The sequence below is a fragment of the Arvicola amphibius genome, chromosome 2 (assembly GCF_903992535.2).
Source record: "Arvicola amphibius chromosome 2, mArvAmp1.2, whole genome shotgun sequence".
In the NCBI taxonomy this organism is placed as follows: Eukaryota; Metazoa; Chordata; class Mammalia; order Rodentia; family Cricetidae; genus Arvicola; species Arvicola amphibius.
The window spans coordinates 107,275,468-107,302,586 of NC_052048.2; the positions used below are offsets into that span (position 1 = coordinate 107,275,468).

The 27,119-nt window shown below is 47.2% G+C and overlaps 2 protein-coding genes across 4 annotated transcripts in view; both read left to right on the forward strand.

The window, feature by feature from the left end:
• Akap8l (A-kinase anchoring protein 8 like) overlaps positions 1–8,198 on the forward strand; it is a 36,041-nt gene extending 27,843 nt beyond the window's left edge. For 2 of the 3 annotated variants that reach the window (XM_038318428.2, XM_038318429.2), the window contains exons 13-14: positions 7,621–7,716; positions 7,829–8,198. In XM_038318428.2, the coding sequence (XP_038174356.1) occupies positions 7,621–7,716; positions 7,829–8,125 (393 nt within the window). In that variant the 3' untranslated portion in view covers positions 8,126–8,198. Of the gene's footprint in view, positions 1–7,620; positions 7,730–7,828 lie in introns of all 3 variants that reach the window. The other variant, XM_038318431.1, reaches the window with a different exon arrangement.
• A 252-nt stretch (positions 8,199–8,450) lies between these two features.
• Positions 8,451–25,486, forward strand: Akap8 (A-kinase anchoring protein 8). Its single transcript, XM_038318746.1, has 14 exons — positions 8,451–8,554; positions 10,566–10,604; positions 11,583–11,615; positions 12,108–12,387; positions 12,801–13,290; positions 13,675–13,804; positions 13,993–14,039; positions 15,656–15,689; positions 17,569–17,656; positions 19,833–19,974; positions 20,238–20,331; positions 21,419–21,549; positions 23,483–23,578; positions 24,779–25,486. Exons 1-14 carry the CDS (start codon positions 8,536–8,538, stop codon positions 25,217–25,219), a joined length of 2,064 nt encoding a protein of 687 aa, XP_038174674.1. The 5' UTR covers positions 8,451–8,535; the 3' UTR covers positions 25,220–25,486.
• The last annotated feature ends 1,633 nt before the right edge of the window (positions 25,487–27,119 follow it).

Consider the following 27,119-nt stretch of genomic DNA (forward strand, 5'->3'; position numbering starts at 1 on the left):
TCCTGAGTACTGGGATTAAAGGCATGTGCCACCATACCCAGCTTAAAATGTATTTTTAGTTGCCACTTTGAAATATGATGAAACTGCCAGGCTGTGGTGGCACCTATTTTGATGAATGAGTACTCAAATTATTCAGTTACATAAGTTAAACTGTTGCATGAAATCACTGTAAGAAAAGCTACATCTGCTGGGCGGCGGTGGCGCACGCCTTTAATCCCAGCACTCGGGAGGCAGAGGCAGGCGGATCTCTGTGAGTTCGAGGCCAGCCTGGTCTACAAGAGCTAGTTCCAGGACAGGCTCCAAAGCTACAGAGAAACCCTGTCTCGAAAAACCAAAATAAATAAATAAAGAAAGAAAGAAAGAAAGAAAGAAAGAAAGAAAGAAAGAAAGAAAGAAAAGCTACATCTGCCAGTGGTTGTGGGTGGTGGTGGTGGCGGCAGTGGTGGTGGTAGTGGTGTTGGCGGCAGCACAGGACTTTAATCCCAGCACTCAAGAGGCAGAGGCAGGCCAGTCTCAGAGTTCAGAGCCAACCTTGTCCACTGAATGAGTCCCAGGACAGCCAAGGCTATGCAGAGAATCCCTGTATCAAAAAACAAAAAAACCTGACATCAGATTGCTTCCTGTTTGCTGTTAGAGGCTTTTGGTTTGTTGTTTTAAATATGGATCAGTTTCCTTTGAATATCTTATAATTTAGATGTCTTAGAAACCACATTGTGACTGACCCTTCGCCCTCCACATTGTAGCATCTTGTTAATCTTTGCTTATCTGTGTGTTTAATGACTAGCCACATTGTGTTTTGTTTTGTTTCCTTTATATGGGTGTTGGAGTTAGACTCCCAGCCTTGTACATTCTAGACAACCACTGTACTACGAAATTACATTCCCAGGACAAGCCAAATTCTTTAGTGAGGTATTTGCTAATGAGGTCTTTTTCATTCCTATGGTGAGAATCTGATGTTATCCTTCAAGGGAGGAAACCATGGACATGTCACTGCTACCCCGAAATGACTGTGAATCACCTATCTCTTTTTTAGTCACACCAGCTAAAGAACTACATGGCTGGTTGTTCTTTTGTTTTTAGATGCTCCCTGGAATTTAACTTGCTCTCTAATTTGAACATTAAATTTGAGGTATGGCTCAGTGGTAGAATGTCTCTCTAACATGCATTGACACCCTGAGTTCAGTCCTAGCTCCCATTTTCCCCAGTTGGGACTTGTTACAGGGTTAGTTTTTGAAATTATTGTTTGAAATTTATTCTCAATCCAGGAAGGCTGTTCTTAGCTCTTATGCTGGTTCTTTGTAGCACAATCTCTAGTTCGTCTTGGATCTTCCAGGCACCTTCTACATTCTCCATTGGTTTGAAAGAGCCCTTCATCTTGAACGTCATTCTTGGTGATGAAGTTCATTCCTTTGGGAGATACTGAGAGGGTGGTCTCTAAGGGGCTATCCCAAGGCAGAGTTTGAGCCAAGGCTTGAAGAATGAAGGCAAAGAAGCACTTCTCTTTGTGTTACTCCTCAGCTTTTAGAAAGAGATAAGGGAACATGAACTGGCTCTAGCCTGTCTCTTAGCTTCTCTTTCAGCCTGGGCCCTTCCCTTTATGAACAAACCAAGGATATGCGGGTCCTTATAGTCTTAGCATGCTGTGCTCTAAGGCAAACCTTGACTCTTTACAGCAACTAAGCTGTTATCTCTTTATCAAGAATTGAGCCTCTGCAACAGGTAGCAGGGACAGGAAGAGAAATGCAGTTGCTGCTGCCACTGGTCAAAGTATTTTCTTCATTAAACATTTCTTCATCTACTGTTTGTCCTTTGGAACAAACTTAAACTGGTAGGTCTTATTTTCAAGTTTTCATCAGTTTCATTAGAGCTTGGAATCCACAGAGCCCTTAGGCTGCTGTTCTAGATATCTGTGTGTTCTAAGTAACATTTGAGGGTGTTACTGTGCGTGTTAGTGTTTGGGAGGGTTGTGTAGGTTTGGACAGTATATGCTTGCACATACATTCAGTATGCTTTGGAGGCTAGACGACAACTGTAGGATGTTATTCCTTAGTCACTGCGAGCCCCTTTCTGTCTACCTGCCTTCATTCCTTTCTTTCTGCTTTTGACAGTCTCTTAACTGGCCTAGTTAGACGCCCGCAAACCCCAGGGACCAGTTTGTCTCCACTTCGCTATACTAGGAGTTCAATCCCATGCCACCACATCCACTTTTTTATATGATATCCCAGGGTTGAACTCAGATCCTCGTATTTGCATAGCAAGTGCTTGACTGAGCCATCTCCCCAGCTACTGCTTTCTGGGTTTTGTGTGTTTATTTTGTTTTCGTTGAGTTTGCATCTCACTGTGTAGCCTAGGCTGGCCGTCAAATCTCTGTGCCTTTCCCAAGGGCTGGGATTACAGGCATCTGCCTGTTATATCCACCTGTGAAGCCGTTTTAACTTTAATTCCAAAAATCAGATAAAGATAATACCAAGATGAAACTATAAATTAGCTTACTATTAAAGATGGGAAGGTACAAAGAGAAAATATAAGTATCAACCTAGTAGTAATTTAAACACATAGTAAACTATAATTAGCCATCAGGTAGTTTTAGCACATGCCTTTGATTTCAGCACCCAGGGGGAGGGGGAGGGAGGCAAGAAGGGAGGGGGAGAGAGGGGGGGGGAGGGAGAGAGGGAGATAGGAGAGAGAGAGGAGAGAGAGATATTAGCCTGAGATCTGTGACTGTAAAGGATGACTCGGTAAGACTCTAGCAACATTCTTGGAATAAAATACTGGAAGGGAAAGTGTACATACTGTAACAGCAATCTTTTTAAAATTACAGTTATTCTTTTGTTTGTGTGTGGTGGCATGCATGTGTACTAGTTCTACATACATGTAGAAGTCTTGAACAGCTTTCTTTTTTGGGAGTTAGGTTTTCTCTCTTTATCCTGTGGGTCCCAGGGACAAAACTCGAGACCCTAGATTTGGCAGGCTGTACTTCACCCATTGAAGACATCTTACTAGCCTAGGGTTAACATTCTTAGAGAAGCTGAGTGATTATAACAAAGTGGTCTTAAGGTTAGTGGAATGTGGTAAGGGGATGGGATTTAAGATATAAAAAAGGCATGTTTAACAGTGGCCAGAAATACTAGACAAAAGGCTGTTTTGAGTTCAGACTCTTGCTAAGCAGATTAAAACTTACTGCAAAGCCAGTACAATTCAATATTTAAAAAGCTGACATGGGCCAGTAATTAACGACTAGACAGTCTCACAAGAGCCCAGTGTGTCTCAGAACTCAGCATTTGTTTAACTCAGTGTTAGTGCATGCAGGTAGGACTAGGAGATTCTGGTGAATCTCTTGGAATTTTAGAAAGCTAATCTGGTATTATACTGACCTCTGTCTTGATCTGGGAAAGAATCTTATAGTTAAATAATGAATAATTTGTCAAGGATAAGTAAAGTGGAATAAAGACCTATGTTGGGCTATCAAATTTCTGAAAATAAAGCTTGTTCTCTAGAGCCTTATGGAGGTGAGGGTGGGAGCTGATCTCACTAAAGTCCTCATGGAGACATGGGTGTACTTGTTCTCTAGAGCTGTTATGGAGGTGGGGTAGATGCTTGTTTCTCTAAAGCCTCTTTGGAGATATGAGGGTCTGCTTGTTCTCTAGACCCCTTATGGAGAGGTGAGGGTGTGTGGGTATGTGGGTATGTTTTGTGTGTGTGTGTGTGTGTGTGTGTGTGTGTGTGTGTGTGTGTATGTGTGTGTGCGCGTGCGCATGTGCGCGCATGCATGCATGTATGCTGAGATTGAGTCCAGGGTCTTACATTTGTTATGCCATTGTTTCACCAAGTTACATCCCCAGCCCTGGATTTTTTTATTTATTTATTTTTTTTTTTTGGTTTTTCGAGACAGGGTTTCTCTGCGGCTTTAGAGCCTGTCCTGGAGCTAGCTCTTGTAGACCAGGCTGGTCTCGAACTCACAGAGATCCGCCTGCCTCTGCCTCCCGAGTGCTGGGATTAAAGGCGTGCGCCACCACCGCCCGGCCCAGCCCTGGATTTTAAATTTATAAAAAAAAAAATAGAATTGCTGGGCAGTGGTGGTACATACCTTTAATGCCAGTACTTGGAGACAGAGGCAGGCAGATCTCTCAGTTAGAGCCAGCCTGGTCTACAGAGCAAGTTCCAGAACAGCCAGGGCTACACAGAGAAACTTTACCTTGGAAAAAAAAAACAAACAAACAAAAAATAGGATTATAGACCTATATTTAAGTTTAGTAGGAAAATACTGATGCATTTTATAAACTTGTGGAAAAGAAAGTTGTATCCCTGCTTCATACCATGTACTGAATTCTAGAGACTTTAAATGTGAAAAATAAAAGATCAGGAGATCAGGAGAAAATTAGATCATGTGTTTACCTTGACTGTTCCAATAAATCTTCCCGAGCAGTCCAAGTACTCTGGAAGCTAAGGGAGTTGACCTTACAGAAACTCTGGACAGTTATTTCAGTGTGCACATCAGAGCACTCAGGGTTGGTTGCTGGAGGCCAGGGCAGCAGAAGAGCAAAGATCCTTTTTATCTGACAGCAAAGACATAACAGCCAATGCTGAGAAGAGGCAGGTAAAAGGAGTTTCTTTTGCCTGATCTGTCCTTGAATCTTTGGGCTCAGATGATCTTTCTGCTTCTGCAGTAACTGGTCCTACAGATGCATCCCACTGAACAGGTCAGGCTTTATTTTTTCCCTGAGTGCTGTACAGTCAGTTGTTTTAAGGCTAGTGCAGCTATATGTGAGTCACTGTTGGACTAGAGGCTGAAAGAGACACTAGATAATCAGGCACTATCACTTGGTATTACTCATCTGGTTACAATTAAAAGCACCAACCTGAAAGTATATAAGTTGTACAGTATTTTTTAAATATTTCTCATGTTTGGTCATTATAACCAAAACCTGGAAACACAGCTGTGTTTCAACTTCTGGACACATAGATGGAGGAAGAAAGGACCTTAACCTGTTACTTGCACACTCGGTCTGTTAGTAGATAAAATATATAAAGAGGACTGACGAGGTAGCTCAATGGGTAACGGTTGTTACCTAGCCTGACAACCCCGTTTGAGCCCTGGTACACACATGATGGAAACAGAAAACCCTTTCATTCTTTCTTTGACTATCATGTTTGCACTCCTACCTCTGAAGAAATGGCCCAGCATGTTGATGTGTCCTCCAGACCTGTGACTCAGATGTGATAGAACATCTGCAATTCCAACACTCAGAAGGCTAAGAGGATATAAGTTTCAGATCCAGTTCATAAACTAGGCATATTCAGAGCTGGAAAGAGGGCTCAGCAGTTAAGAGCACTGGCTGCTCTTCCTGAGTTCAATGCCCAGCAACCACCCAGCAGCCCACAACCATCTATAATGAGATCTGGTGCCCTCTTCTGGCATGCAGTCATACATGGAGGCAGCACACTGAATTATATACATAATAAATAAAATCTAGAGATAGAGGAGAGAGAGATCCACCTGCCTCTGCCTTCCAGTAAAGGTGCTGCAATTAAAGGTGTGCACTACCACAGCCTAGCAAGGAAGAGTCTTGTGTAGCCCAAGCTGCCCTGAACTGACCTGTATAGTCAGTCAGGCTGGCCTTGAACTTGGAGTGGTCCTCCTTGCTGCCTCCTGAGTGTTGGGTTTTCAGGTGTGCACTGATGGGGCTGATTGTATTTGTTTTTATACTCTCTTTTCGTTGTTGTTTATTTTGTTTGTTTTTCGAGACAGAGTTTCTCTGTGAAACAGTCCTGGCTGTCCTGGAACTCACTCTGTAGGCAAGGCTGGCCTTGAATTTACAAAGATCTGCCCACCTCTGCCTCCCAAGTGCTGGGATTAAAGGCATATGCCACCATCACCCACCTTATACTCTCTTTATAGACAGACTCTAAACAGTCTCCTTGAGTGTGGTGGTGCACGCCTTTAATCCCAGAATTTGGAGGCAGAGGCAGGAGGATCTCAATGAGTTTGAGGCCAGCCTGGTCTACAGAGTGAGTTCCAGGACAGCCAGGGCTGTTTCACAGAGAAACCCTGTGGAGCATGGGGGAGAAAAAAGAAAAAAAAAAAAACCCTACCTCCTAGTGTGCTAGGGCAATTTGCTCCTTGTTTTGTGTGTGTGTGTGTGTGTGTGTGTGTGTGTGTGTGTTTGTAAATCAAAGGACAACTTGAGGGAACTGGTTCATATTGTCAGGCTTGGTAACATATGCCTCTACCTACTGAGCCATCTTGCCAGCCCCTTTATTATGGTTTTTACATTTTACTTTTAAGAGGTTTTATTACACCTGTTTGTGTGTGTGTGTGTGTGTGTGTGTGTGTGTGTGTGTGTATCTGGGAACTGAACCTAGGGTTGCAGGAATACTAAGTAAGCAGTCTGTCACTTAACTATTACTTCCAGTGTTATGCCCAAATCCACAATCCCCGACAAGCCAACAAGGAAACCATGAGTCCCGTATGTAAAAGCAAAAAAACTTTATTTTAATCAAGTTTGCAAACTCGGTCTCCCCCACATATCCAACGTACTAGAATAACTGGAGAGCCCCGAGCTCGATTAGAATAGGATTTCATAGTAGTAAAGATGGGGGTGAGGAGTTTCTGAAGTTTTAAGACCCCCCAATTGGCTGACATTCGTCTAGGGTTTCCTGGTGACTGTGCGCTGGCAGGTGTTTCTGTTTACAGTGCTTGGGATGCTAGAAATTTCCTTTGAATGGTCTGTTGGGTGGGGGTCGGGTGATCTCAGCTTGTGGTTTCTCCTGCAGCCCAGCTTCATAAAAACTGTTGAGACTCCAGCCTCTATTGAAATTCATCGATGGCCAGAGTCCCAGGTGATAATGGTCGGAGGAAGTAAAGACTTAGATTATCATGGCTGGCTCTCACATCAGCTCCCTCCACCTTTTTTTTTTTTTTTTTTTTTTTTTTTTTAATGTATACAATATTCTGTCTGTATGTCTGCAGGCCAGAAGAGGGCACCAGGATGGTTGTGAACCACCATGTGGTCGCTGGGAACTGAACTCAGGACCTTTGGAAGAGCAGGCAGTGCTCTTAACCTCTGAGCCATCTCTCCAGCCTCCACCTTTTTTTATTATTTTGTGTGTTTTGTCTGCATATATAAATGCTCACCATGCAGGTGCCTGGTTGCCTATGGTGGCCAGAAGAGGGCATTAGATCCCCTAGAACTGGAAATTGAACCTGTCTTTGAAAGAGTAGCCAGTGCTTTTACCGCAGAGTCACCTCTCCAGCCCCCGGGAATCTTTTTGTTTTCTGAGATGCAGTCTAAATTGCCCAAGTAGCCTTTGAAGTCTGTGTATGTCCGTGTAGGCCTTGAGTAGCTGGAATTACAGCTTGTGCCACTAGGCCTGGCAGTTACTATAGTTCCTATGTAAGCGAATCACATTTCATATACAGTAAATATGGTATGGATGAATGGAGCACTTCAGTAAGATCAGATCAGTCCCCTAGTTCCTTCCAAGCTTGTAGAGTGACCGGACAATTATGTCCAATGCGAATTTACAGACACTAGGTCTAGTTACTGGTGAATCTTAGCCTCAACTGGGTTTGCTGGGCTTCCAGAGCAGCCTCACCAGCTCCGTTTGCCCCACCCATAGCTCATGATGGAACAGTCCAAGAAGTCCTCTCTCATGGTGGCCCGCAGTATTCTTAACAACAAGCTCATTAGCAAGAAGCTGGAGCGCTATCTGAAGGTGAGGCTAAAAGGTAAAGGCGCTGTTCAGCCCTGACCTCTTCGTGGGCCTGGTCCCCCATACTGTCCCTGTGAATCCTTTCTCCTTTTAAGGTCTCCATCAATCTCTACAGGGTGAGAATCCTTTCACCGACAGCCCAGAGGAAGAGAAGGAGCAGGAGCAAGACGAGGTGGACAGTGGCGCTCTGGATGAGGGGGCTCCAGGGCTCTCAGAGAGCGTGCCAGCACAGCCCCCGGTGCCCCTGGAGCCTGCCCCAGAGACTGCAACACCGCCACCGCCACCGCCGCCGCCTCCAGAGGAGGAGGAGGGCGCCGTACCCCTGCTGGGCGGGGCGCTTCAGTGCCAGATCCGAGGGATCCCGGGTCTCGACGTGGAAGACGACGAGGAGGGAGGTGGGGGTGCTCCATAGCCCGTACCGAGAGCGGCAGGGCTCGCATGGCCGAGGCTGGAAGCCCAGCCCAATAAAGTACTTTCCCAACCCAGGTCTTCATTTGTGTTGTTCCTGAGTAGCGAGGGCGGGCCCTGGAAAGCGTCCAGAGACTAAGTGCGCTTGCGCGCGGGTGGACGCGCTAGAGAAGCTCACGCGTGCGCGAACCTGGATGCTCTTGCGCACTAGCTTACCCTTGAGGCTCAACTTCAGAGCCTAGCAACCAGGAAGGCTAGGCGGGGCCGCTAGGGCGGGCTCAGTTGGAGACCAACCAATGGTAGTGCTAGGAGGAGGGACGTAGGTCCTTCGTTTTCAGTAGCAGACGGCACGTTGAACGCATGCGTTCCAAGGGACGCTAAGAAAAGGGTCTGCTGGCGGATCGCGTCGGAGACATGGAGCAAGGCTACGGAGGTTAGTACGGGCTACTGTGCACGGACAGGAGAAAGACTGCCGCGCGGCGGTACGCGGGCCTAGCCGGCGGCCGGAACTCGCTCGCCGCAGCCCGCTCCTGCGGAGCGTCCGCTCGGACGCGCGCGCGACGCTTATTGGGCCTCCACGCAGTCGCGGGGGAAGGCGGCTGAGGCGCCGAGGCCGAGGCTGTGGCGGGTTTCTGAAGGCGCCCTGGGCCGGTTTCACTACTCAAGCCTGGAGGATCTCGGCCCGGCCCGAACCCGACTATCCTGGCGGTCTCAGTCCCGCCTTCTCTTCCGAAGACGCCACAAAATGGCGTCCCCAGGGGCGGGGCTATAGCGCGCCGGGGTGAGGTCCGGCCTGGGCCGCGGCGGCCGCGGGTGGAGTCCCGGCAATTCGTCTGCAGCCGGCGGCCGCCGTTGAGCACGTGCCCTGGGCCTTGCTTTCCCAAAGCCCAGCGGTGCGACCCCTCGTAACGACCTGGCGGGGTCTCTGCAGTGTGCGCGGTATGTGCTGCCCCTGGGAGGTGGACTCCTTCAAGGACCGGACATTGAAGGTCAGGTGCAGCGTGGTTTTGTGCAAAACCTGATGTTCTCCAACCAGGACTGCAGAATAGCCGTCCTCCCAAGTGTCACTTTACTGAGGGACTGGAGCGCTTAACTGTAACATTACGGTGGCCTAGAGGGACCAAGGGATGGCCAAAGCGGAAACGTTGCCTTTCCTAACTGAAATTTTTAGCATCTTTTTGCAGTTAGGCCTCATTTTTCGAGCGTTAATCTCTAGAATGTGAACCTCCGGGGAGGCCTTTACTCTGGGCCGAAATTACCTGCAAGAGACAGTTGGAACCCAAGGAATGGAACTCGAAGTGGGCTCAGGGAGTTGTTAGCAACTTTCAACTGCTGGAGAAAGGAAGGATCTTGAAATACCTGGAACTGGACTTGGCAGAGACCTAGGTGTAATGAGCACACGGACATCGTAGTGCTCTTGACCTTTCAGATCCTAGCTGGGTCTTGCATTCTTAGCCTTTCCCACCAGATACCTGTCAGAACCCTGCTTTATGTTCCTCAGGTTAGGGAACTTCATGATGACCCCACTTTCTACATACCAAAACTTCACATACTCCGTTAAAATACTTACAGCCTGTCTGGTTTCCTCCTCCTCACTGTTTGATGGCAGCTAGAAAGACTAGAGTCTCACAGGGACACAGTTTGTACTGGGAGATGGTTCACTTACTGTTTGTTACAAGGGCTGCTTGGTTAACGGGGTGAGGCAGAGACAGGAATCCATAGCCTGCAGAGGCTCAAAGGCAAATTCTTCCGACAGTTAAGTTCCATAACTGAAGAGCTTCAGCTCTGTTAGCTGTTAGTAAGCAGTTAGGTTTGGTGGTACTTGCTGAATGCCTGTTCTGTCAAGGCATTTGTTAATGGTGGGTGTCGGATAGTCTGGAGAGAGAGAGGTGAGGGTTCACTTTATCAAGATGAGACTGTTTGACACCAGGGACTGTGCCACTGTGGAAAGCTGTGAGCTAGGCTGCAGGGGCACAAATGAAGAGAATATAATAAATACCCTCCCATCCAGATGGGTGTTGTTTGTAGGGTAGGTAAGGAACGCTGAGGGTCAGGCTGAGGATCAAAAGCCCAGGACGTTGTTAGTTACATGAAAGCCAACTCTACAATGTAAATCACTAAATTCCCAGCTTGTTTCTCAGTTATGTGGCGTTTCTGGCAGCAACTTGAGCTGTTTTCCCACTTACGTGGTGGCTGCACCAGGAGGGTGAGCGCTATGGCCTGATGCTGTGTAGTTGGTGCTCTGTCCTCCCAAGTTTGGCTCCCTCATTTTTCTGCCTTGACCTTAGTTCGTCCAGGTAAAGTGTGATGGTCTCCAGCTGCAGGGTGGGTGGCATTGACAGTTGCTACTTCTGACAAAGGAAAACCCTTTAGATTGTGGGAGATTCTCAGAGCCCACATTTTCTTGATGGTGGATAGAATCTTGACACATGATCTGTTCACAGGCTATGGGGCATGGAGTGCTGGACCTGCCAACACCCAGGGTAAGTAAGTGGTTTCTGCTTGGCGAGTTGAATCATGGGTTCCCCCACACTGGATGCCCCTTTGTAGAAGAAGCCAATATCTGCCTTCACCAGGGTAGCCTTGCCTTGCCTTGCCTTCCTCCGGAAGCAAGCAGAGGCTGGTTAATAAGTAGAATGTGTCACTCCACCTCCCTCTCACTACCCAGTTTTCTTTTAAAATCTGGAATGAACTCAGTAGACATTGCAAGTGGCCCCAGGTTTGGGTCCCGGTAGCACCCGTCCACCCCTATTAGTCTGTGTGTACAAATCACACATTTCCTTTTATATTTGATATGTCCTGGATTGTGTTTTGTTTTGGGGTACTTTTCCTGTGAGCATTTAGAGAGATAAAACCTGTTTTTAACTCAAGCACTGTACAAAAACAGTGGACTGGATGTGGACTTAAGTTTTTGTTCACCCTTTTGTGAGTCTAGAACCTGCCCTACCCTCTACCCCATTCCAGGGCACAAAGGCTTCGCCTTTTTTCTTTTTCTCCAGTCATGGGACATGTCCCTAGCATTTTTGGAGGCAAGCCACTTTTCTGTGTATCCTTTTGTGTCCCAGGAGGTGGTCTCTAAGACACCCATGCCACATAATGTGCTATTGTTCGGCTGGGACTGATTTTCCACTTATGTCCTGTTGGTATGATTGGCTCCTGGTGAGAACTGGGCCACTACAGGGAAATATCTGAGATCCAGGCCAGACTGGCCTCTCGGTTGGCACTATGGTATAGGTCAGCATCCTGGGGTCTGCTGTTTACCTTCCTTTCCTTAGCTTTCAGGGGAGAAATCAAGCTGGCCTGGGAGAGAAATGTTGATATGGTCTGTACCCGTTCTGTAAAACATGGCAAGGACCTCTGCCACACTGTCACAGCCTGTCTTCTGGGGAAGTGAGGTGGCAGCTGTCCCTAGGGGAGTTGTAATTCTGACACTGAAGCCCTTCTGTCTTGTTTCTCCTAAGGTACATACGGAAGCAGTGTGGCCAGCTGGCAAGGTAAGACCTTCTGAAAGGGGTCTTGAGTGGGCAAGTGAAGCTCTGAGCAGCCACCCAGATGGGCTGAAGTACAGGTCTCCAGTTCCCTTCCTGGCTGTGTACACAGCTTTGTTGATGGCTAAGAGTTGTTAGGACACTGGGTGCTGAGTATCAGTGCTGGAGCTAGGCTCTTATGAGGGGGAGTTTGAACTTGGAGAGGGATTGTGGGTGCAGTGCAGAAACTGCAGCTCTCAAATGTCTTTGTCAGTACCCTGAATTGCTATTCCAAGGCTCTTAGCCACCTCTGGCTCTGTTTAGGGAACAAATCCTACTGTCTTTAGTGAAAGCCTGCTAGTACAACACCTGTGGCCCCTATCTCTGCTCTTGATCACTTGTATATTGCTGTATGATGTTGGTGAATCTTTCCCTACTAGACCAAGAATGCTTCTGTGCACGATGTCACGGGCAGCCTCATGTCCTGAAGTCTGACATGGCTTCTCTTTCTTCTGATAGGTTATGACAACTACAGCTACTACAACGCCCAGAACACCAGTGTCCCTGCCGGAGCGCCTTACAGTTATGGCCCAGCCTCATGGGAGGCCACCAAGGCCAGTGATGGTGGCCTGGCAGCTGGGAGCTCTGCCATGCATATGGCCTCTTTTGCACCAGAGCCGTGCACTGACAATTCTGACTCACTCATTGCCAAGATCAACCAGCGTTTGGACATGTTGTCCAAGGAAGGAGGCAGGGGTGGGACCAGCAGCGGTGGGGAGGGCATACAGGACCGAGACAGGTGATTAAACCTTTCCTGGTGGAATCACTTTCTGGCATCATGAGGTGGGAGTGGGTACCAACTCTTAAAAAGATGTCTTTCCTGCTCTTGTGTATTAGACAGGAGTTGGGCCCTACAGGGAGTGGGAGTGCTGCAATAAGACTTGAAGGCTAAGCCGTTGGCTGATTTAGTTAATTCCAGACTCCGTCTTCATCTGGCAAGGGTTCATACTCGCTCTTGTTAGCAATGCTTGAATGAGGCCTTGGGCTATTTTGCCTTCTGGGCATTTAAATGGATACTGGGTGTTTTGGTTTTCTGTACTGAATCTAAGGTCAGTTTAATGTAAAGTTAGGCTGAGGACTGATGATTGGGTGGCCTGGGTGGCTTAGCCAGTACCCTGGCTGCTCCTAACAGGTTGTGTACTTCCCTTGCAGCTCTTTCCGCTTCCAGCCATTTGAGCCCTATGACTCCAGGCCCTGTTTGCCTGAGCAGAATCCCTATCGCCCCAGCTACAGCTATGATTATGACTTTGACTTGGGCGCTGACCGCAATGGTAGCTTTGGTGGGACATTCAATGACTGTCGGGACCCAACACCAGAACGGGGCTCCCTTGATGGCTTCATGAGGGGCCGGGGCCAGGGCCAGACCCGATTTCAAGACCGGAGCAACTCCAGCACCTTCATACGCAGTGATCCCTTCATGCCACCCTCGTCGTCCTCGGAGCCACTGCCTGCTGCATGGAATGAACTGAACTACATGGGTGGGCGTGGTCTGGCTGGGCCCTCCACCAGCAGGCCACCTCCTTCCCTCTTCTCCCAGTCCATGACCCCTGACTACAGCATGATGGGCATGCAGGGGGTGGGCGGTTTTGGTAGCACCATGCCTTATGGATGTGGCCGGTCCCACACTCGGATACGAGATTGGGTAAGTTCACCAAGTTATGTCAGGCCTTCTTGCTTTTTCTTCCTGGCAGCATTATTGAGGTAAAAGCTGTGTGCCTGCCTGTGCTGTGTGATGCTCTTACTCCCCAGTGTGCCGTCCACTTTCACTAGGTTCACACCACTTGGTTTTAGAGCATCTCCATCAGTTCATCTGTCACAGAACAGGGCGGCCTGGGGCGGCCTGGTGAATCACATGTGTATGGCTGGCTTCTTCAAGCATGACACTGGCTCTGAACTCCAAATGTACTACAGTTTGCTTTTTAAGTCTTTTCCTGCCTGTGTTCTCTGTTCTTAAAAACTTTGATCTCATCTGTGGGGCACTTACTGGCCCAGGTTAGCGGTACATGGCATGTGCTTGTATCTGTAGCCCAGAAGGAGAGGGTTTGAGCGCTTTGGACCGGACAGCATGGGCAGGAAGCGGAAGCAGTTTCCATTGTATGAAGAGCCTGATGCCAAACTGGCCCGAGCTGACAGCGAAGGAGATTTATCTGAAAACGGTATGCTCTGGGGACCACTGTGCTGGGTAGGTGCAACATGAGTAAGTTGCCTGCTCAGGACTTGATGTGGCATTGTTTGCTGGCAGCTTTATCCCCTGTTGTCAGTCTGGTCAGTGAGCTTGGGAGCATGATTATGCTCTGGGGGCCACCACCTAGGGGCTAACACTTCTATTGCCCATATCTGGCAGATGATGGAGCTGGTGACCTACGGTCAGGAGATGAAGAATTCAGGGGGGTAAGTTCACCACAGATTCTTTGTCTCTGGGGTTTCTTCTGTCCTTTATCTTTCTTCTTTACAGAGATGAAAATAGCTGTCCTGAGCCGGGCGGTGGTGGCGCAAGCCTTTAATCCCAGCACTCGGGAGGCAGAGGCAGGTGGATCTCTGTGAGTTCGAGGCCAGCCTGGTCTACAAGAGCTAGTTCCAGGACAGGCTCCAAAGCCACAGAGAAACCCTGTCTCGAAAAATCAAAAAAAAAAAAAAAGAAAAGAAAAAAAGAAAGTAGCTGTCCTGATAGACTCAACCACACAACTATCTATCTCTTGGGAGCACCCTGTAACAACTTTTTCTCTTCTCCCCCCATACATTACATCCCAACCAGTTGTCCCCCTCCCTACTTTTCCTCTTCCCCAGAAAAAGCTCCCAAGTCCTTTCTCTTGCCTTACTGTGTTGAATATAGCTGTCAGCCTTCTAATTGTAGGACTCTGTAGGGTGCCACTGGCCCTGTCTGCAGCCTGTTGTCCTGATAGCCAGTCACTGGGGAGTGGCTGCAGAGGCCAGTTCTCAGGCCACACTACATTTCTGAGGAGGATAATTTTCTTTCTCTCTGTATGTGGAGTTAGAAAATTTCTTCTAGGTACTTCTGGCAGTCAGGTGGAGAGAAGGGTGAGGGTGGGCTAACAGGTCTTCAATAGCTCTTCTCTTCTGGGTGGCAAGAAATGGAATCCAGAGCTTAAACAGTGCCCTTCAAGTGCTCTGTCACTCTCCACCTGGCTCTACCCAGCCTTGACGCTTTTTTGAGAGTCTTGCTTGTTCCCCGTTCAGTTGACTTAGCTCTTGATGCTGGAAGTCTCTGCACATCTCTTGTCCAAGGCATTGACTCTACTTAGATAATCATAGGATCTCTATTCTAATTTGTTAGAATGCTAAATACACTTGGAAATTTGGGAAAGCCTATTTCCAATCAGTGTTGGAATTAGAATAATACAAACCAGAGCTGCTTCTAGTGGATGAGGTCTTGTTCTGTGGTACAGGACTCTATGGGATTTGCTGCTGCCACCCCTCCTCCTTCCTCCCTCCCTCTCTTCCCTCCCTCTCCCTCTCCCCCAGAGGTAGGTTTTATCACTTTGGAGAGAACCAAGTTAGTGACTTGGTAGTCATTTTTTGGGGGGGGGGGGGGTAGTCATTTTTTGGTAGTCTTTTTTTTTTTTTTTTTTTTCTTCAATGGTTTATTATTTCATGTGTATAAGTGTCTTGCCTGCATTCCTGTAAGCACACCATGTGCATGCCTGATGTGTCCTGAGGTCAGGGGTGTTAGATAGCTTGATGTTCGTGAGCCACCATGTGGCTTCTAGGGATTGAACCCAGGTCTTCTCCAAGAACAACAAGTGCTGCTGACCACCGAGCCAACTCTCCAAGCCCCCTTTGTAGTCTTCTAGTGGCAGTGAATCATAACAGAGCACTTGGGCTCTGCTCTGTGGCTCTGAGGTTTCCCTTATACTGCCTCATTTCCTAGCACCATAGCAGGCCGAGGTCTGTGGTGAGAACACACACTAGGTATTAGGGCCTAGGCTGCTTATAGAGAATTTTGAAACTTCTACCTCACTGCCTGACATTGCATTTACCTTTTTTAGGAGGACGAATTCTGTGACTCCAGGAAACAAAGAGGTAGGCATCACCCAGTATCCTTTGCAGCCTTCCTCTGTCTGACCCGCACTCACTGCCGAGCTCCATGGCATGGTTGAGGAGCTGCAGCTGTGCAGTGGGTCTACACTGTGGGAACCACCCCCAAAGCTCTGCTCCAGTCTTTGGGGCTGTGCAGTGGGTCTACATTGTGGGAACCACCCCCAAAGCTTTGCTCCAGTCTTTGGGGCAGGATTTGCTTGAAAGAGTTCATTTGCCTCAGTGGATATAGACATAGGTTATAGGAACTGGGGAGCCCATCTCTGGGTATTACCAGATACCCATGGTAGGAAAGTGTGTTTCCAAAATCTAAAGAGAAAGAAGCCCCTTTTTTTATTCCCTCTTCCCATATTCTGGCCCATCTTTGCTGTTTCTGCCATCTAGTTTTTTTTATTTTTGGGGGTTTTTTTGTTTTGCTTGTTTTTGTTTGTTTGTTTGTTTTTTGTTTTTTTTCTCAATCATCAGCCTCAGTCTATGTCTTGGCCTTTGCCAGAAATACTGGCAGCTTTGATTGTGTGGACAGAGAACAAATACCTGCTGTGGTTGGTCTTGAGGTTGCGAGGGTGACCTGTAAGGTGCTCTCAGGCCCAGATCTCAAAAGCAGTTACCAAGAACAGGTCTTGTCAGTTCTAGGGCAAGAGACCCAAGAGCCCAACAAGGTTATACCACTAGGGTGACTTGGAGAAGCCTCCTGCACTGCAAGGCCTTTGGTTCACTCTGCAGCCACTTGGTCTTCTTTCTCCATGTTCTTGTGGGCCTGTCCTAAGGGGTTTCCCTCCATGATCACAGGCTGGCCTTCACCCCTTACGATGTGCAGGCCCTTGGCTCCTTTAAGGTTCTTGGGTTAACTATTCCTCAGATGTCCCCACCTCGCACATTAAAGTTTTGCCCACAGCACAGGATTCCTCCCCAGCATTCAGCAGATCATGCAGCCGGGTAAATGCTAAAGCAAAGGTGACATGTTTGTTGCGCACAGGTCCTGCTACCCAACCGGGATGACTATGCTATTAAACAGCAGTCATAGTTTCAGGCAGTGACCTCTTGCCAAAAGTCCCACACGTCCTTTTGAGAGGCTTCTGAGCAGCGCACGCCGGTCGCCATCTTCGTGGGACAGTCTCGGGACTGGCATCAGGGGTAGGGGTTACAGTTCAGATGCTTATACAACCTTTTTTCAGCATCCAGCCCTGAGCCTGAGCCTGGGGATCTGGCGTGGTCTCATGCTGATATACTGGCCACAGGGCTCTCCTGGGAGCTATGCCAGCCCCGGGGAATGGATGGGAGGACCAATTGGTCTCTTCCCATTTTTGTTTCTAGGATTGCTTCCCACTCAGCCTTGATAAAGTCCAAGGTTGTTGGTTTTGTGAGTGGAAGATAGAGATCGGGCCAGCAAGGACTGTCAGACCTGCTGAGTCCTTAGTTCAGGTGAGGCCAACTGGATGGTCACCACAGCCCACCTAGAGGTGGGATGGAGGGCGGCAGTGCAGCTTGCTTTATTTCCTGAGGCCTTCAACTGTGCCTCTGGAGATATTTGCTGCTCTTTGAGTGACATGGGAGAAGACCCAACAACAGAGTGCTATATTGGACCAGTAGGCTGGGACAGAACAGAGTAGGTGGCCATGAGTGGGATGGGCCTCTGCCCATCAGGCCATGGGAGGAGTGAGGCAACTCCTCTGGGTTCTCATCAAAGGTCCTGGTACATAGGAGCCTGTAACAGCTCCTCAGTGCCTTGGGGTCCTGGCTCTGCCACAAAAGAAATGGAAGATGGGCACAAGGTGTGGCTGCCAAGCTGCAGCATCCAACTTGGCCCTGGAGCTGACCTTGCCTGCAGGCTCCTCAGTGTCTCGAGGGGACTTTTCTGTTACAGGAGAAAAGGAGGATGAAGACGAGGATGTGAAGAAAAGACGGGAGAAGCAAAGGAGGAGAGATAGGATGCGGGACCGAGCAGCTGACAGGTAACAGCTGACAGGCCAGTGAGGCAGATTGACAGGCTAGGTAAAGAATCTGGGCACTATCTACCTCTCCAAGCTTACCTGTCCTCCCTCTGTAATGCATGGGAGTTTGGCTTGATGTAACTCCGGCTATCAAGAACTCTTTAGCCAGGTTATTGGGAGGTACGACTTAGAGAAGTGTGTGAAAGGTGCATGTAGTTAGCTTTCTGGTTTTGCTCTAAGAATCCACCTCAGAGACCACCATCTTTCCTCGCTGTTGGGATTAGGGCCTCTACGCTAGGACTGTGGAGGTCAAATGTGCCCATCAGCAGGCCGAAGAGATGCCCAATCCTGTCTGCTGACTTGGCATTCAGCCTCCCAGGAAGTGACCTTCATTCGACAGAAGTGGCAGGAGGAGGATGTCTTGGTTCTCTGTACAAGTTGACTAATCTCTGGAATTGGACAGAGTGAGAATATATGTGTATGAGATTCTGCTGGCCAAATTTGTCTCCGAATAGAAGAATGATAAAATGCCAGACCCATAGAGTGCTATTGTAATACACCATGGGTCTGTCTGTCATGATTCATTGATTGAGTAGCTATTGGCTGGAAATCAGAGTCGCTACAGTAGTGTTTGTTGCTTCTTACATAACAGGTGCTCTTACCTACAGAGCCATCTCCCCAGACCAAATGATTTCTTAAATTTATTACTGATTGCAGGGTAGGGCATGTGTTTATGCAGAGGGGTATGTGTGTGTGTGTGTGTGTGTGTACATCTGCCACAGCATGCTTATGAAGGTCAAAGAACAGTTTGTACAGGTTAGTTCTCTTTTCATCCTGTGGTTTCCTGCAGATCCACACGAGTCTTTTAAGCTTGGTGTCAAGTGCCTTTACTCATTGAGCAATTTCTCCAAACTACTATCCTTGTTCTTAAGGCTCAGGTACTACCGTAATTTTCCTGTGCAGAAAAATGCTTAGCAAAAGAGGTCCTAACAGTAGAAACTAGGAATCGACAAAACACAAAATCATCTTTTCCTAGAAGTTCACCAAAACCTTTGATTTGGGTTGGTATAATGGGGAAAGACAGTTGTTCCACACCAGTTGCCTGAGTTTGATTCCTGGGATCCACCTAGTAGGAGAAAGCCAGCTCTCACAGATTGTCCTCTGACCTCTGCACAAACACATGCTCCACTCCCCAATAAATGAATTTTTTAAAAAGTCATTTGGTCTGGGGTGATGGTTCTGTAGGTAGGCGCACTTGCTATGTAAGCATAAGGACCTAAATTCAAATCCCCAGCACCTACAAGAAAAGCCCAACATAGCCTTGTACATCTGTAACGCAACACTAGGGGTGGGGGGGTGAGACAGGAGGATCACGGGTTTGCTGGCTGGTAAGCCTAGCTCCAGGTTCAGTGAGAGGCCCTGTCTGAAAGGAATGAGGTGTAGAGTGGTAGGGCAGGACGTCTAGCCTCCTGTTGGTTGTGCACCCACACACATAAGCGGGAAGGTGTATACACCCCTTGATTTCTAAATGATGAGAAGGTCTGGGTGTCTTCATTCATGACAGAGGGAGAGGTAATATCTTTGTTGGGGATGGAACCCAATTCATGCCAAGTAAATGCTGTAATAACTGAATTACATCTGTGGTCTCACATCTTCTGGTTGTTGTTGTTGTTGTTCTGCTTTTAATCTTCAGTCTCAGCACTAATGACCAAGGATTTCAAAGAAATTTAAGATTGTCAGCGAAATCTAGGCATGGTGGTGCACATCTTTAATCCCAGCACTTGGGAGGCAGAAGCAGGCAAGGACAGTCGAGGCTACACAGAGGGGGCTGGAGGAGGGTGTCAGAGAGAGAGCCCCCACAACTTTTAGTAGTTTATCATCAGCCCTCCCTAAAGGACCTGTGAGTGTTTCCATTTCTTTCATCACTTTAGAGAGTTCTTTTTGGCCCGGAACAGCTGGTATGCTACTGATGGAATAGTTTTCAGAAAATATTTGAGAGGCTGTACACTCTTCAGACAGTAATTTCTGTTTCCTAGCTGGATTTATTGCTCAACACCTAACAGACGGACTGGGAGGCGCTCTCTTTGAACTCCTTAAGGACAAGAAGAATCCTGTTTCCTTTTGCATTTCTGTACTTAGAGAAGAGCTAGTGATCCCTTTCCTTGTATTACCACTCCTTTCCGTGTTGCCTTTCTAGGATTCAGTTTGCCTGTTCTGTATGCAAGTTTCGTAGCTTTGAGGATGAAGAAATCCAAAAGCATCTGCAAAGCAAATTTCACAAAGAGACATTGCGGTTTATAAGTACCAAATTGCCCGACAAGACAGTGGAGTTCCTCCAGGTAAAGTCTTCCTGGAAAGCCCTGCCAGCATTAGGAGCCTGCAGAGGGTTATGGGGAATGAGAGGCCTAAACATAATCCAATTTCTTTCCCCAAAATGAAACTATTGTATGTGTTCCTGTGTCACAGAGTGATAATAGTTCTAACCACAGTGGGTTTTGCTCATGGAGCTGCTACACTAGCATCTTCTCACCCTTTGTGTAGTTGAGAAATGTCCAGATAATGCGTTCTCATTTCATTTGGTGGCATTTTTCCATCCTTCTAGGAGTACATCATAAACAGGAATAAGAAAATTGAGAAGCGGCGCCAGGAATTGTTGGAGAAGGAAAGCCCTAAACCCAAACCAGATCCATTCAAAGGTCAGTTGTGATCCCAGTGTCCAGGTTATTCTGGATGCTTTTTTTAGAGGACTCGGGTTTGATTTCAGTTATCACAGCTCACAACCGTCTGACTCCAGTCCTGAGATCCAGTGCCCTCTTTTGTCTTCTGTACATAGACAAGCATATAGACAGAATGCCTGTACACATAAAATAAATAGATTGAAGAAGAAAAATAGACGGTGCAGAGGCTTGAACAACTCTTCTATGTTGCAGTACTTAACTAGCGTGCATGAGGCCTGGAATTATTTAATCCGTACACCATAAAAAAAAAAAATAAAAACAGTCCAGAAGCTGAAGAAATGCCTTGGTATTCAGCACTTGCTAATCTCCTAGAGGTCCTGGATTTGATACCCAGGACCAACATGGCAGTTTACAGCTGTCTGTAACTCCAGTTCTTCTGACCTCCTTGGGCACCAGGCACACATGTGTAGCGGCGGTTGGAGGAATTTGGAAATAACCGAAAATAGTCCTTTTAGAATAAATCAGTTTTAATAAAAGGAGAATAAGGGAACTTACAAAGCCAAGGCTCCAGCGAAGCAGAAGGTGACGCGGGGAAAAAACAGGGGCGACTATCCCCCACCTGGTTCTTTTTAAAGGTACCTTTCTCCCCTGGGGCAGCCACGCCCCTGAACGCAGGGATTGGGCCAGCTGCCCCAACACACATGTGGTGAACAGACATGTGCGAGCAAAATGCAAGTCTTTTAAAAATTAAAAAAAAATACAGTGCAATGCCAGCCTAGGACTACCAATAACGTGAAGCCAAGTCCTGTGGGGAAAGCACAGGGTGGAAAGAAGCCCTGGGTGCAGTGAAACAAGAAACAGAGCTGCATAGCCTCTCATCAGAGCGATGTGAAACAACCCGATGTCGACAGAGCTGGAATGATGAGGTGTGGGCATAGCACTTTACAGTAGGGAGTGGGGCAGGTCTCCTGCAGGAATAGCTAGGAGAGTGAATTCCAGCCTCTCACCTTCTGTCCTCATGATGACCTTAGAGGGTGGCACAGGGGGACAGTGTGGACCTTGCTGGGAAGGAGGAAAAGAACTGCTTATATGGGTTCTGTTCCAGGGATTGGCCAGGAGCATTTCTTCAAGAAGATTGAAGCCGCACACTGCATGGCCTGTGACATGCTGATTCCTGCACAGCATCAGCTCCTCCAGCGGCATCTGCACTCTGTGGACCATAACCATAACCGGAGGGTAAGTCTTGTTTTGATTCAGACTGACTCCTGGAGTGACCGACTATTGATGTTGTCCCAGGAGTGCTTGCATTACTAGCAGGTCCTCAGTGAGCTTGTCGTCATACTGTATCCATCATTCCCAGTTCTATTAAAATGCAAGTTGAAGTATAACTGTTATTCTCACCTATGTGGAAGAGGCTGAGTTGAGAAGCAGGCTTTTATTCTGTCTTATTCTCTCTCTCTCTCTCTCTCCCTCTCCCTCTCTCTCCCTCTCTCCCTCCTCATTTCAGACAGGTTCTCACAGGGTAGCCGCCAGCTGACCTGGAACTCAAAAGACCCACCTGCCTCTGCCTCCCAGGAATTAACAGTGTATGTCTCCACACCCATCCTTGCCTTATTTCGAGGTGGGGTGGGAGTAGAAATTTGGTGACTGGATTGGCTGTATATAGTAGCTGAAATTCTGAATTGAAACTGGGTTTCTGTAAGGTGAGGCCAAGGGCCATTCAGAACTCAATGGCCTGGGGGACCAACCTGGGTTTTTGTACTAGTTTGGTTTTTCCTTGATGATGAAACTGAGTCTAAAGGCAAGGTTTAAACCAGGGGTTGGCAAGGTTTTGTTGTTGCTGTTGTTTCTTTCATAAAATGTCTGATTGTAAATACAATTTGCCTTCATCTCTGAATTCCACAGTCACAAATTGAACTAACGGAGGATTGAGAACATTTGATAGAGGAATTGCAACTGTACTGAACACAACTGCAATTCTTTAATTGTTCCCCAGCCAATACCTTACTATAGCTGATAGCACAGCCTTCGTTGTGTTAGGCTTACAAGTCATCTAAAATACAGGGAGGATATGCATAGATCCTGTACAAACACCAAGACCATTTTATAGGACATTTGGATGTCCTTTTAGTTTGTTACCTGAAGGGGCCATGAAATCAGTTCCCTGCAGTTAAGATGCTCTGGGTCCAGAGGTCTGTGCTGTGCAGCACAACTGCTTTAGATAGGCAGAAGCAACCACAGTTGATAGAGTGGGTATGGCTACATTGCTGACCATTTGGTTAGCTTGTCAATCAAGATAGAGTACCAAGGCTGGGCAGTGGTGGCGCACGCCTTTAATCCCAGCACTCAGGAGGCTCGGGAGGCAGAGGCAGGCAGATCTCTGAGTTGGAGGCAAACCTGGTTTACAAGAGCTAGTTCCAGGACAGGCTCCAAAGCTACAGAGAAGCCCTGTCTCAAAAAACCAAAAAGAAAAAAGAGTACCAGTGGCTGCCTACCCTTCTCTTAGTGCTTGGTGGTGCTTTTGTTTTGGTTTTTCAAGGCAGGGTTTCTCTATAACAGCCTTAGCTGTTCTGGAACTAACTCTAGTCCAGGCTGGCCTCAAACTCAGAGATCCACCTGCCTCTGCCTCCCAAGTGCTGGGATCAAAGGTGTGTGCTACCACCACCTGGCCTAGTTTCATTTCTTAACTGTAATAAAATGCCCCAACCAGAGACACCCTGAGAACACAGCCCACAGAATCAATTGACCACCTGAACTCATGGGGGCTCTCACAGATCAGAGAACCTTCAATGGATCTGAGCTGGGTCCTCTGCATATATGTTATGGCTGAGTAGCTTGATGTTCTTGTGGGAAATAACCCTGACCATAAGCAACTTAGTGAAGAAAGGGTTTACAATTCCAGGCTGTAGTACAGCGTTTCAAGGAAGTCCAGGTGGAGCCTGCAGGCGCTGTCACTTCAGATTAGAGAGAATGGATGCATGCGTTCTTAGTGCTCAGCTGGTTCTCTCTCCTCTTACAGGTGCCACCCCCTGACTCAAGCCAGCCTGATCTAGATAGTACAGCATTGAGACTTTCTTCCAGGTGATTGGCTTGTGTCAAGGTGACAGTTAAAGTAGCCATCACACATACTGGCTAGTTTCTGGTTTCTACTTTTGGTTGTCTTTTGCAGTTGGCTGCTGAGCAGTTCAAGAAAACAAGTCTCCATGTGGCTAAGAGTGTTTTGAACAACAAACATATAGTGAAGATGCTGGAAAAATACCTCAAGGTTTGTATTTGTGACTCCAGTGAGCCAGAAAAGCCTTGGGGGCTGGGGAGGGGGGTGGAAGATTTGTATGGAATGTAGCCAGAGTACAGTGACCAGCATTTCTGAATTTTTACTATTTACTTGTTTATATATTTATTTGCATTTTTGGGTTTTGTTTTGTTTCCTTCAGGACAGGATTTCTCTGTGTAACAGCCTTGGCTGTCCTAGACCTAGCTCTGTAGACCAGGCACGTGTCACCATACCTGGCTAGCATTTCTGAATTTTGAAAAAAATTGAAAGACAATTAAAACACATGAGGGCTATCCGGGTGGTGGTGACGCACGCCTTTAATCCCAGCACTCAGGACACAGAGATAGGTGTATCTCTATGAGTTCAAGACCAGCCTGGTCTATTGAGCAAGTTCCAGGACAGACACCAAAGCTACAGAGAAACCTTGTCTTGAAAAACCAAGAAAAAAAAAGAAAAGAAAAATACCAGGAGGGCTGGATCTGTGACATTGGGGGTTTCTAGAGACTTGCCTGTCTGAATGGGGATGTGGTGCTGTTTAGTAGATGGCTACATCACGCCATGCAAACACCAGAGAAAGTCGTGCTTGTCTAGCTGTGAAGTACTGAGCAGATGCTGATGATGTACTTTGTATAAAGCATCCAAGCTGGGTGCAGTGACACATACCTGTCGTCCCGGCTACACTGGAGCCAAGGAAGGCCTGGTCTCATAACAAAACAATGAAATAAACTACAAGTGAAATGAAAAGTGCTTAAAAATGTGGTGGCACATGCCTGAAGTACTAGCCCTTGGGAGCCAGATGCAAGAGGATTACTGAATTTGAGGCCAGCCAGGGCTGTAACACCAGGCTGAAACTGTAGATAGGGTCTCTGGGTGGCACTAGTGGTGGAGTACTTGTTTAGCGTGTGTGATAACTAGGATATCATCCCCGACATTCCCTTCCCAAAATGTGCATGACAATTAACAAATAAGGAGCCATGAATTTGAGGACAGAGGGAAACATAGGAAGAGTTGGAGCAAGGAGAGCGGAAATAGTATAAGTACAGTACTTCTATGTGTGTGAAGTTCTCAATAAATAAAAGTAATCAGAGCTGAAAGCTGCAGTATGCTGCTTTGCAGACTTCCTCAAAACAAGAGATCCTCACAAACTGGGCCTCTGGCTCTAGCACTGATTTGTGTTTCCTCTTTGTTCAGGGTGAGGATCCTTTTGCCAATGAAACAGTCGATCTTGAGACAGAAGGAGATGACAATGTTGGAGGGAAGGAAGAGACTCCAGAGGAAGTAGCTGCAGAAGTCTTAGCAGAGGTGATTACAGCAGCGGTGAGAGCTGTAGAGGGGGAAGGAGAGCCAGCTGCAGAGCGTAATGAAGTTCTAGCTGAAGAGGAAGGCCCTGTGGACACAGCAGAGACCAGAAGTGACCCCCACACTGAAAAGTCGCTAGAAGAGCAGACCTGTGAAACAGCATCTGAAAATAGGAACACTGAAGACAAGGCTAGAAGCGAGGCCACTGAGGCCAGAAATGAAGCATTCATAGCAGCAGCAGAGAGCACCATACCTGTTACAGCTATCCCAGGAATCATGGACGATGAAATGGGGCACACTGATGCAGACTCTAAAGATACCCCCACGGAATGACCTCTCTCTCCCTGTTCAAAGGGATGTATTTTATTCTCTCTTTGATTTTTAAGCAGTACTAGGGTATGTGTTACTTGGTGGAAAGACTCAGCCATTTCCTTCCCAATGTACCTCAAGGGCTGATGCTGTACAGTGGATGGCTTCCCACCTCTGTTAGAATACGAAAAGAGGTAAACATTTTCCCAAGTGGCCTTTGGCTGTCTGCACTGCAGTTAGACTAATAAAGTAGATCTTCCTGATGCTTGGTAAATACAGCAACTGACAGAATGTGGGGTTTTGTTTTGTGGTGTTTGTCTTTTGCTTGGGAAACAGCTTGATGATAGGAATATAACTTGCTCGAGTTTTTTAATTATTTAGGGGGATTCCCTTATTTACCTTCATGGTATGTGGGACATAATGGTTCAACCATCCATGTGGGTGAGAGATTTTCAAGACACTGTAGACCAGGCTGGAACTCACAGAGATCCACCTGTCTGCCTCCTGCGTGCTGGGATTAAAGGTGTGCACCGCTGTTGCTTGGTGACATTTTTTTAAATTAGATTCATTACTTTAACTTTGGCATTGAGACAGCATATTGCTTGGCCCACACTGACCTCAGAACTCAATCCTCCTGTCTCAGCCCTGGAATACTGGGATCGTGTGTATACAGCCATGACCAGCTGGATTTTGGTTGTTATAGTGTGCCGCTGTATTCTATGTTCCGTCTCTGTCATATCACAGCATTGGCCTTGGCCTGTGCGTGAGGTCTGAGAAAGCCCCTGGAGCTTTCCATAGGCTGTGTTCGCTGATCAGTTTACTTTTTTTGGGTGGGGGGGGGGGGGTCAAGACAACGGTTTCTTTGTAGCTTTGGAGCCTGTCCTGGAACTAGCTCTTGTAGACCAGGCTGGCCTTGAACTCACAGAGAGCCACCTGCTGCCTCTGCCTTCCCAGTGCTGGGATTAAAGGCATGCGCCACCACTGCCCAGCTCAGTTTTCCTTCTTTGTGTTCCATCTCACCATTAATGCAGGATGTTAGTTTTGTTGTCTCTTAATTTTGTTATTCCCACATACAAGTTTTTAGGAAGAAAGCATGAAATTATTCCATTGATGGAAAATACATATAAATTCCCATAGATGGGCTCTATCTGTACAAGCTCATACAGTTAATGAAGATGTTTCCATTCCAAGCAAATAGTATTCCTTTGGTAGTTCAGAATCTGAAAAAGGAAGGCTTAGTATGTTAAGGTAGCATGTACCAAGTTTTTATAGGATCAGAATGATGCTTTTTTTTTCCCCCTTTTGAAATTACAATGCTGTTTCCATCCTTGGACGGTACACAGCTCACATCTTGGAAACATCAGCCAATGGTGATTATTAATTATAAAAGAGGCAATAAAATACTGTAGAATTCCATCAGCACTTCTGTCAGGGAGCATTACTGGGATATGAGATGAACTTTAATGGGAATATCAATGTCAAAACTTAATAAGCAATAAAGCAATGCTACTGAAACATTTCTGTTCATTGCTGCTCAGATGTACTCTTAAAAGTGTTCTGGGAATGGAACCAAGCGCCTCATGGCAAGTGGCATTTATTTTTCTTACATTTGTTTATTTAGTGTGTGTACATGAACGTGTCATGGTGTGTACATGGATTGCAGAGGACTGCTTGCCAGAGACTCCCACCGTGGGTGGGCCCCAGGGATCCAACTCCTTTCAACAGGTTGGGCAGCTGGTACCCTCAGCTGATGAATTCCAGGGCCATAGAACCTCAATAGCACCAGGATAAAGCTACCTTACTTTTCTTTTTTCATAAACAGCAATGTGTGATAATGTCCCATGGCCCTTCTGTAAAGATAACGGGATGAGTGGGGATCCTGGCAGGTCCCATTGTGGGTGGGGTCTGAGGTGGGGTGACAGAA

Excerpts from the sequence above, each read along its gene's own strand:
- Akap8 (XM_038318746.1), top strand. Across the intron at positions 17,657-19,832 it reads CGGGACCGAGCAGCTGACAG|GATTCAGTTTGCCTGTTCTG; the intron begins GTAACAGCTGAC and ends TTGCCTTTCTAG. Across the intron at positions 23,579-24,778 it reads TGCTGGAAAAATACCTCAAG|GGTGAGGATCCTTTTGCCAA; the intron begins GTTTGTATTTGT and ends CTCTTTGTTCAG.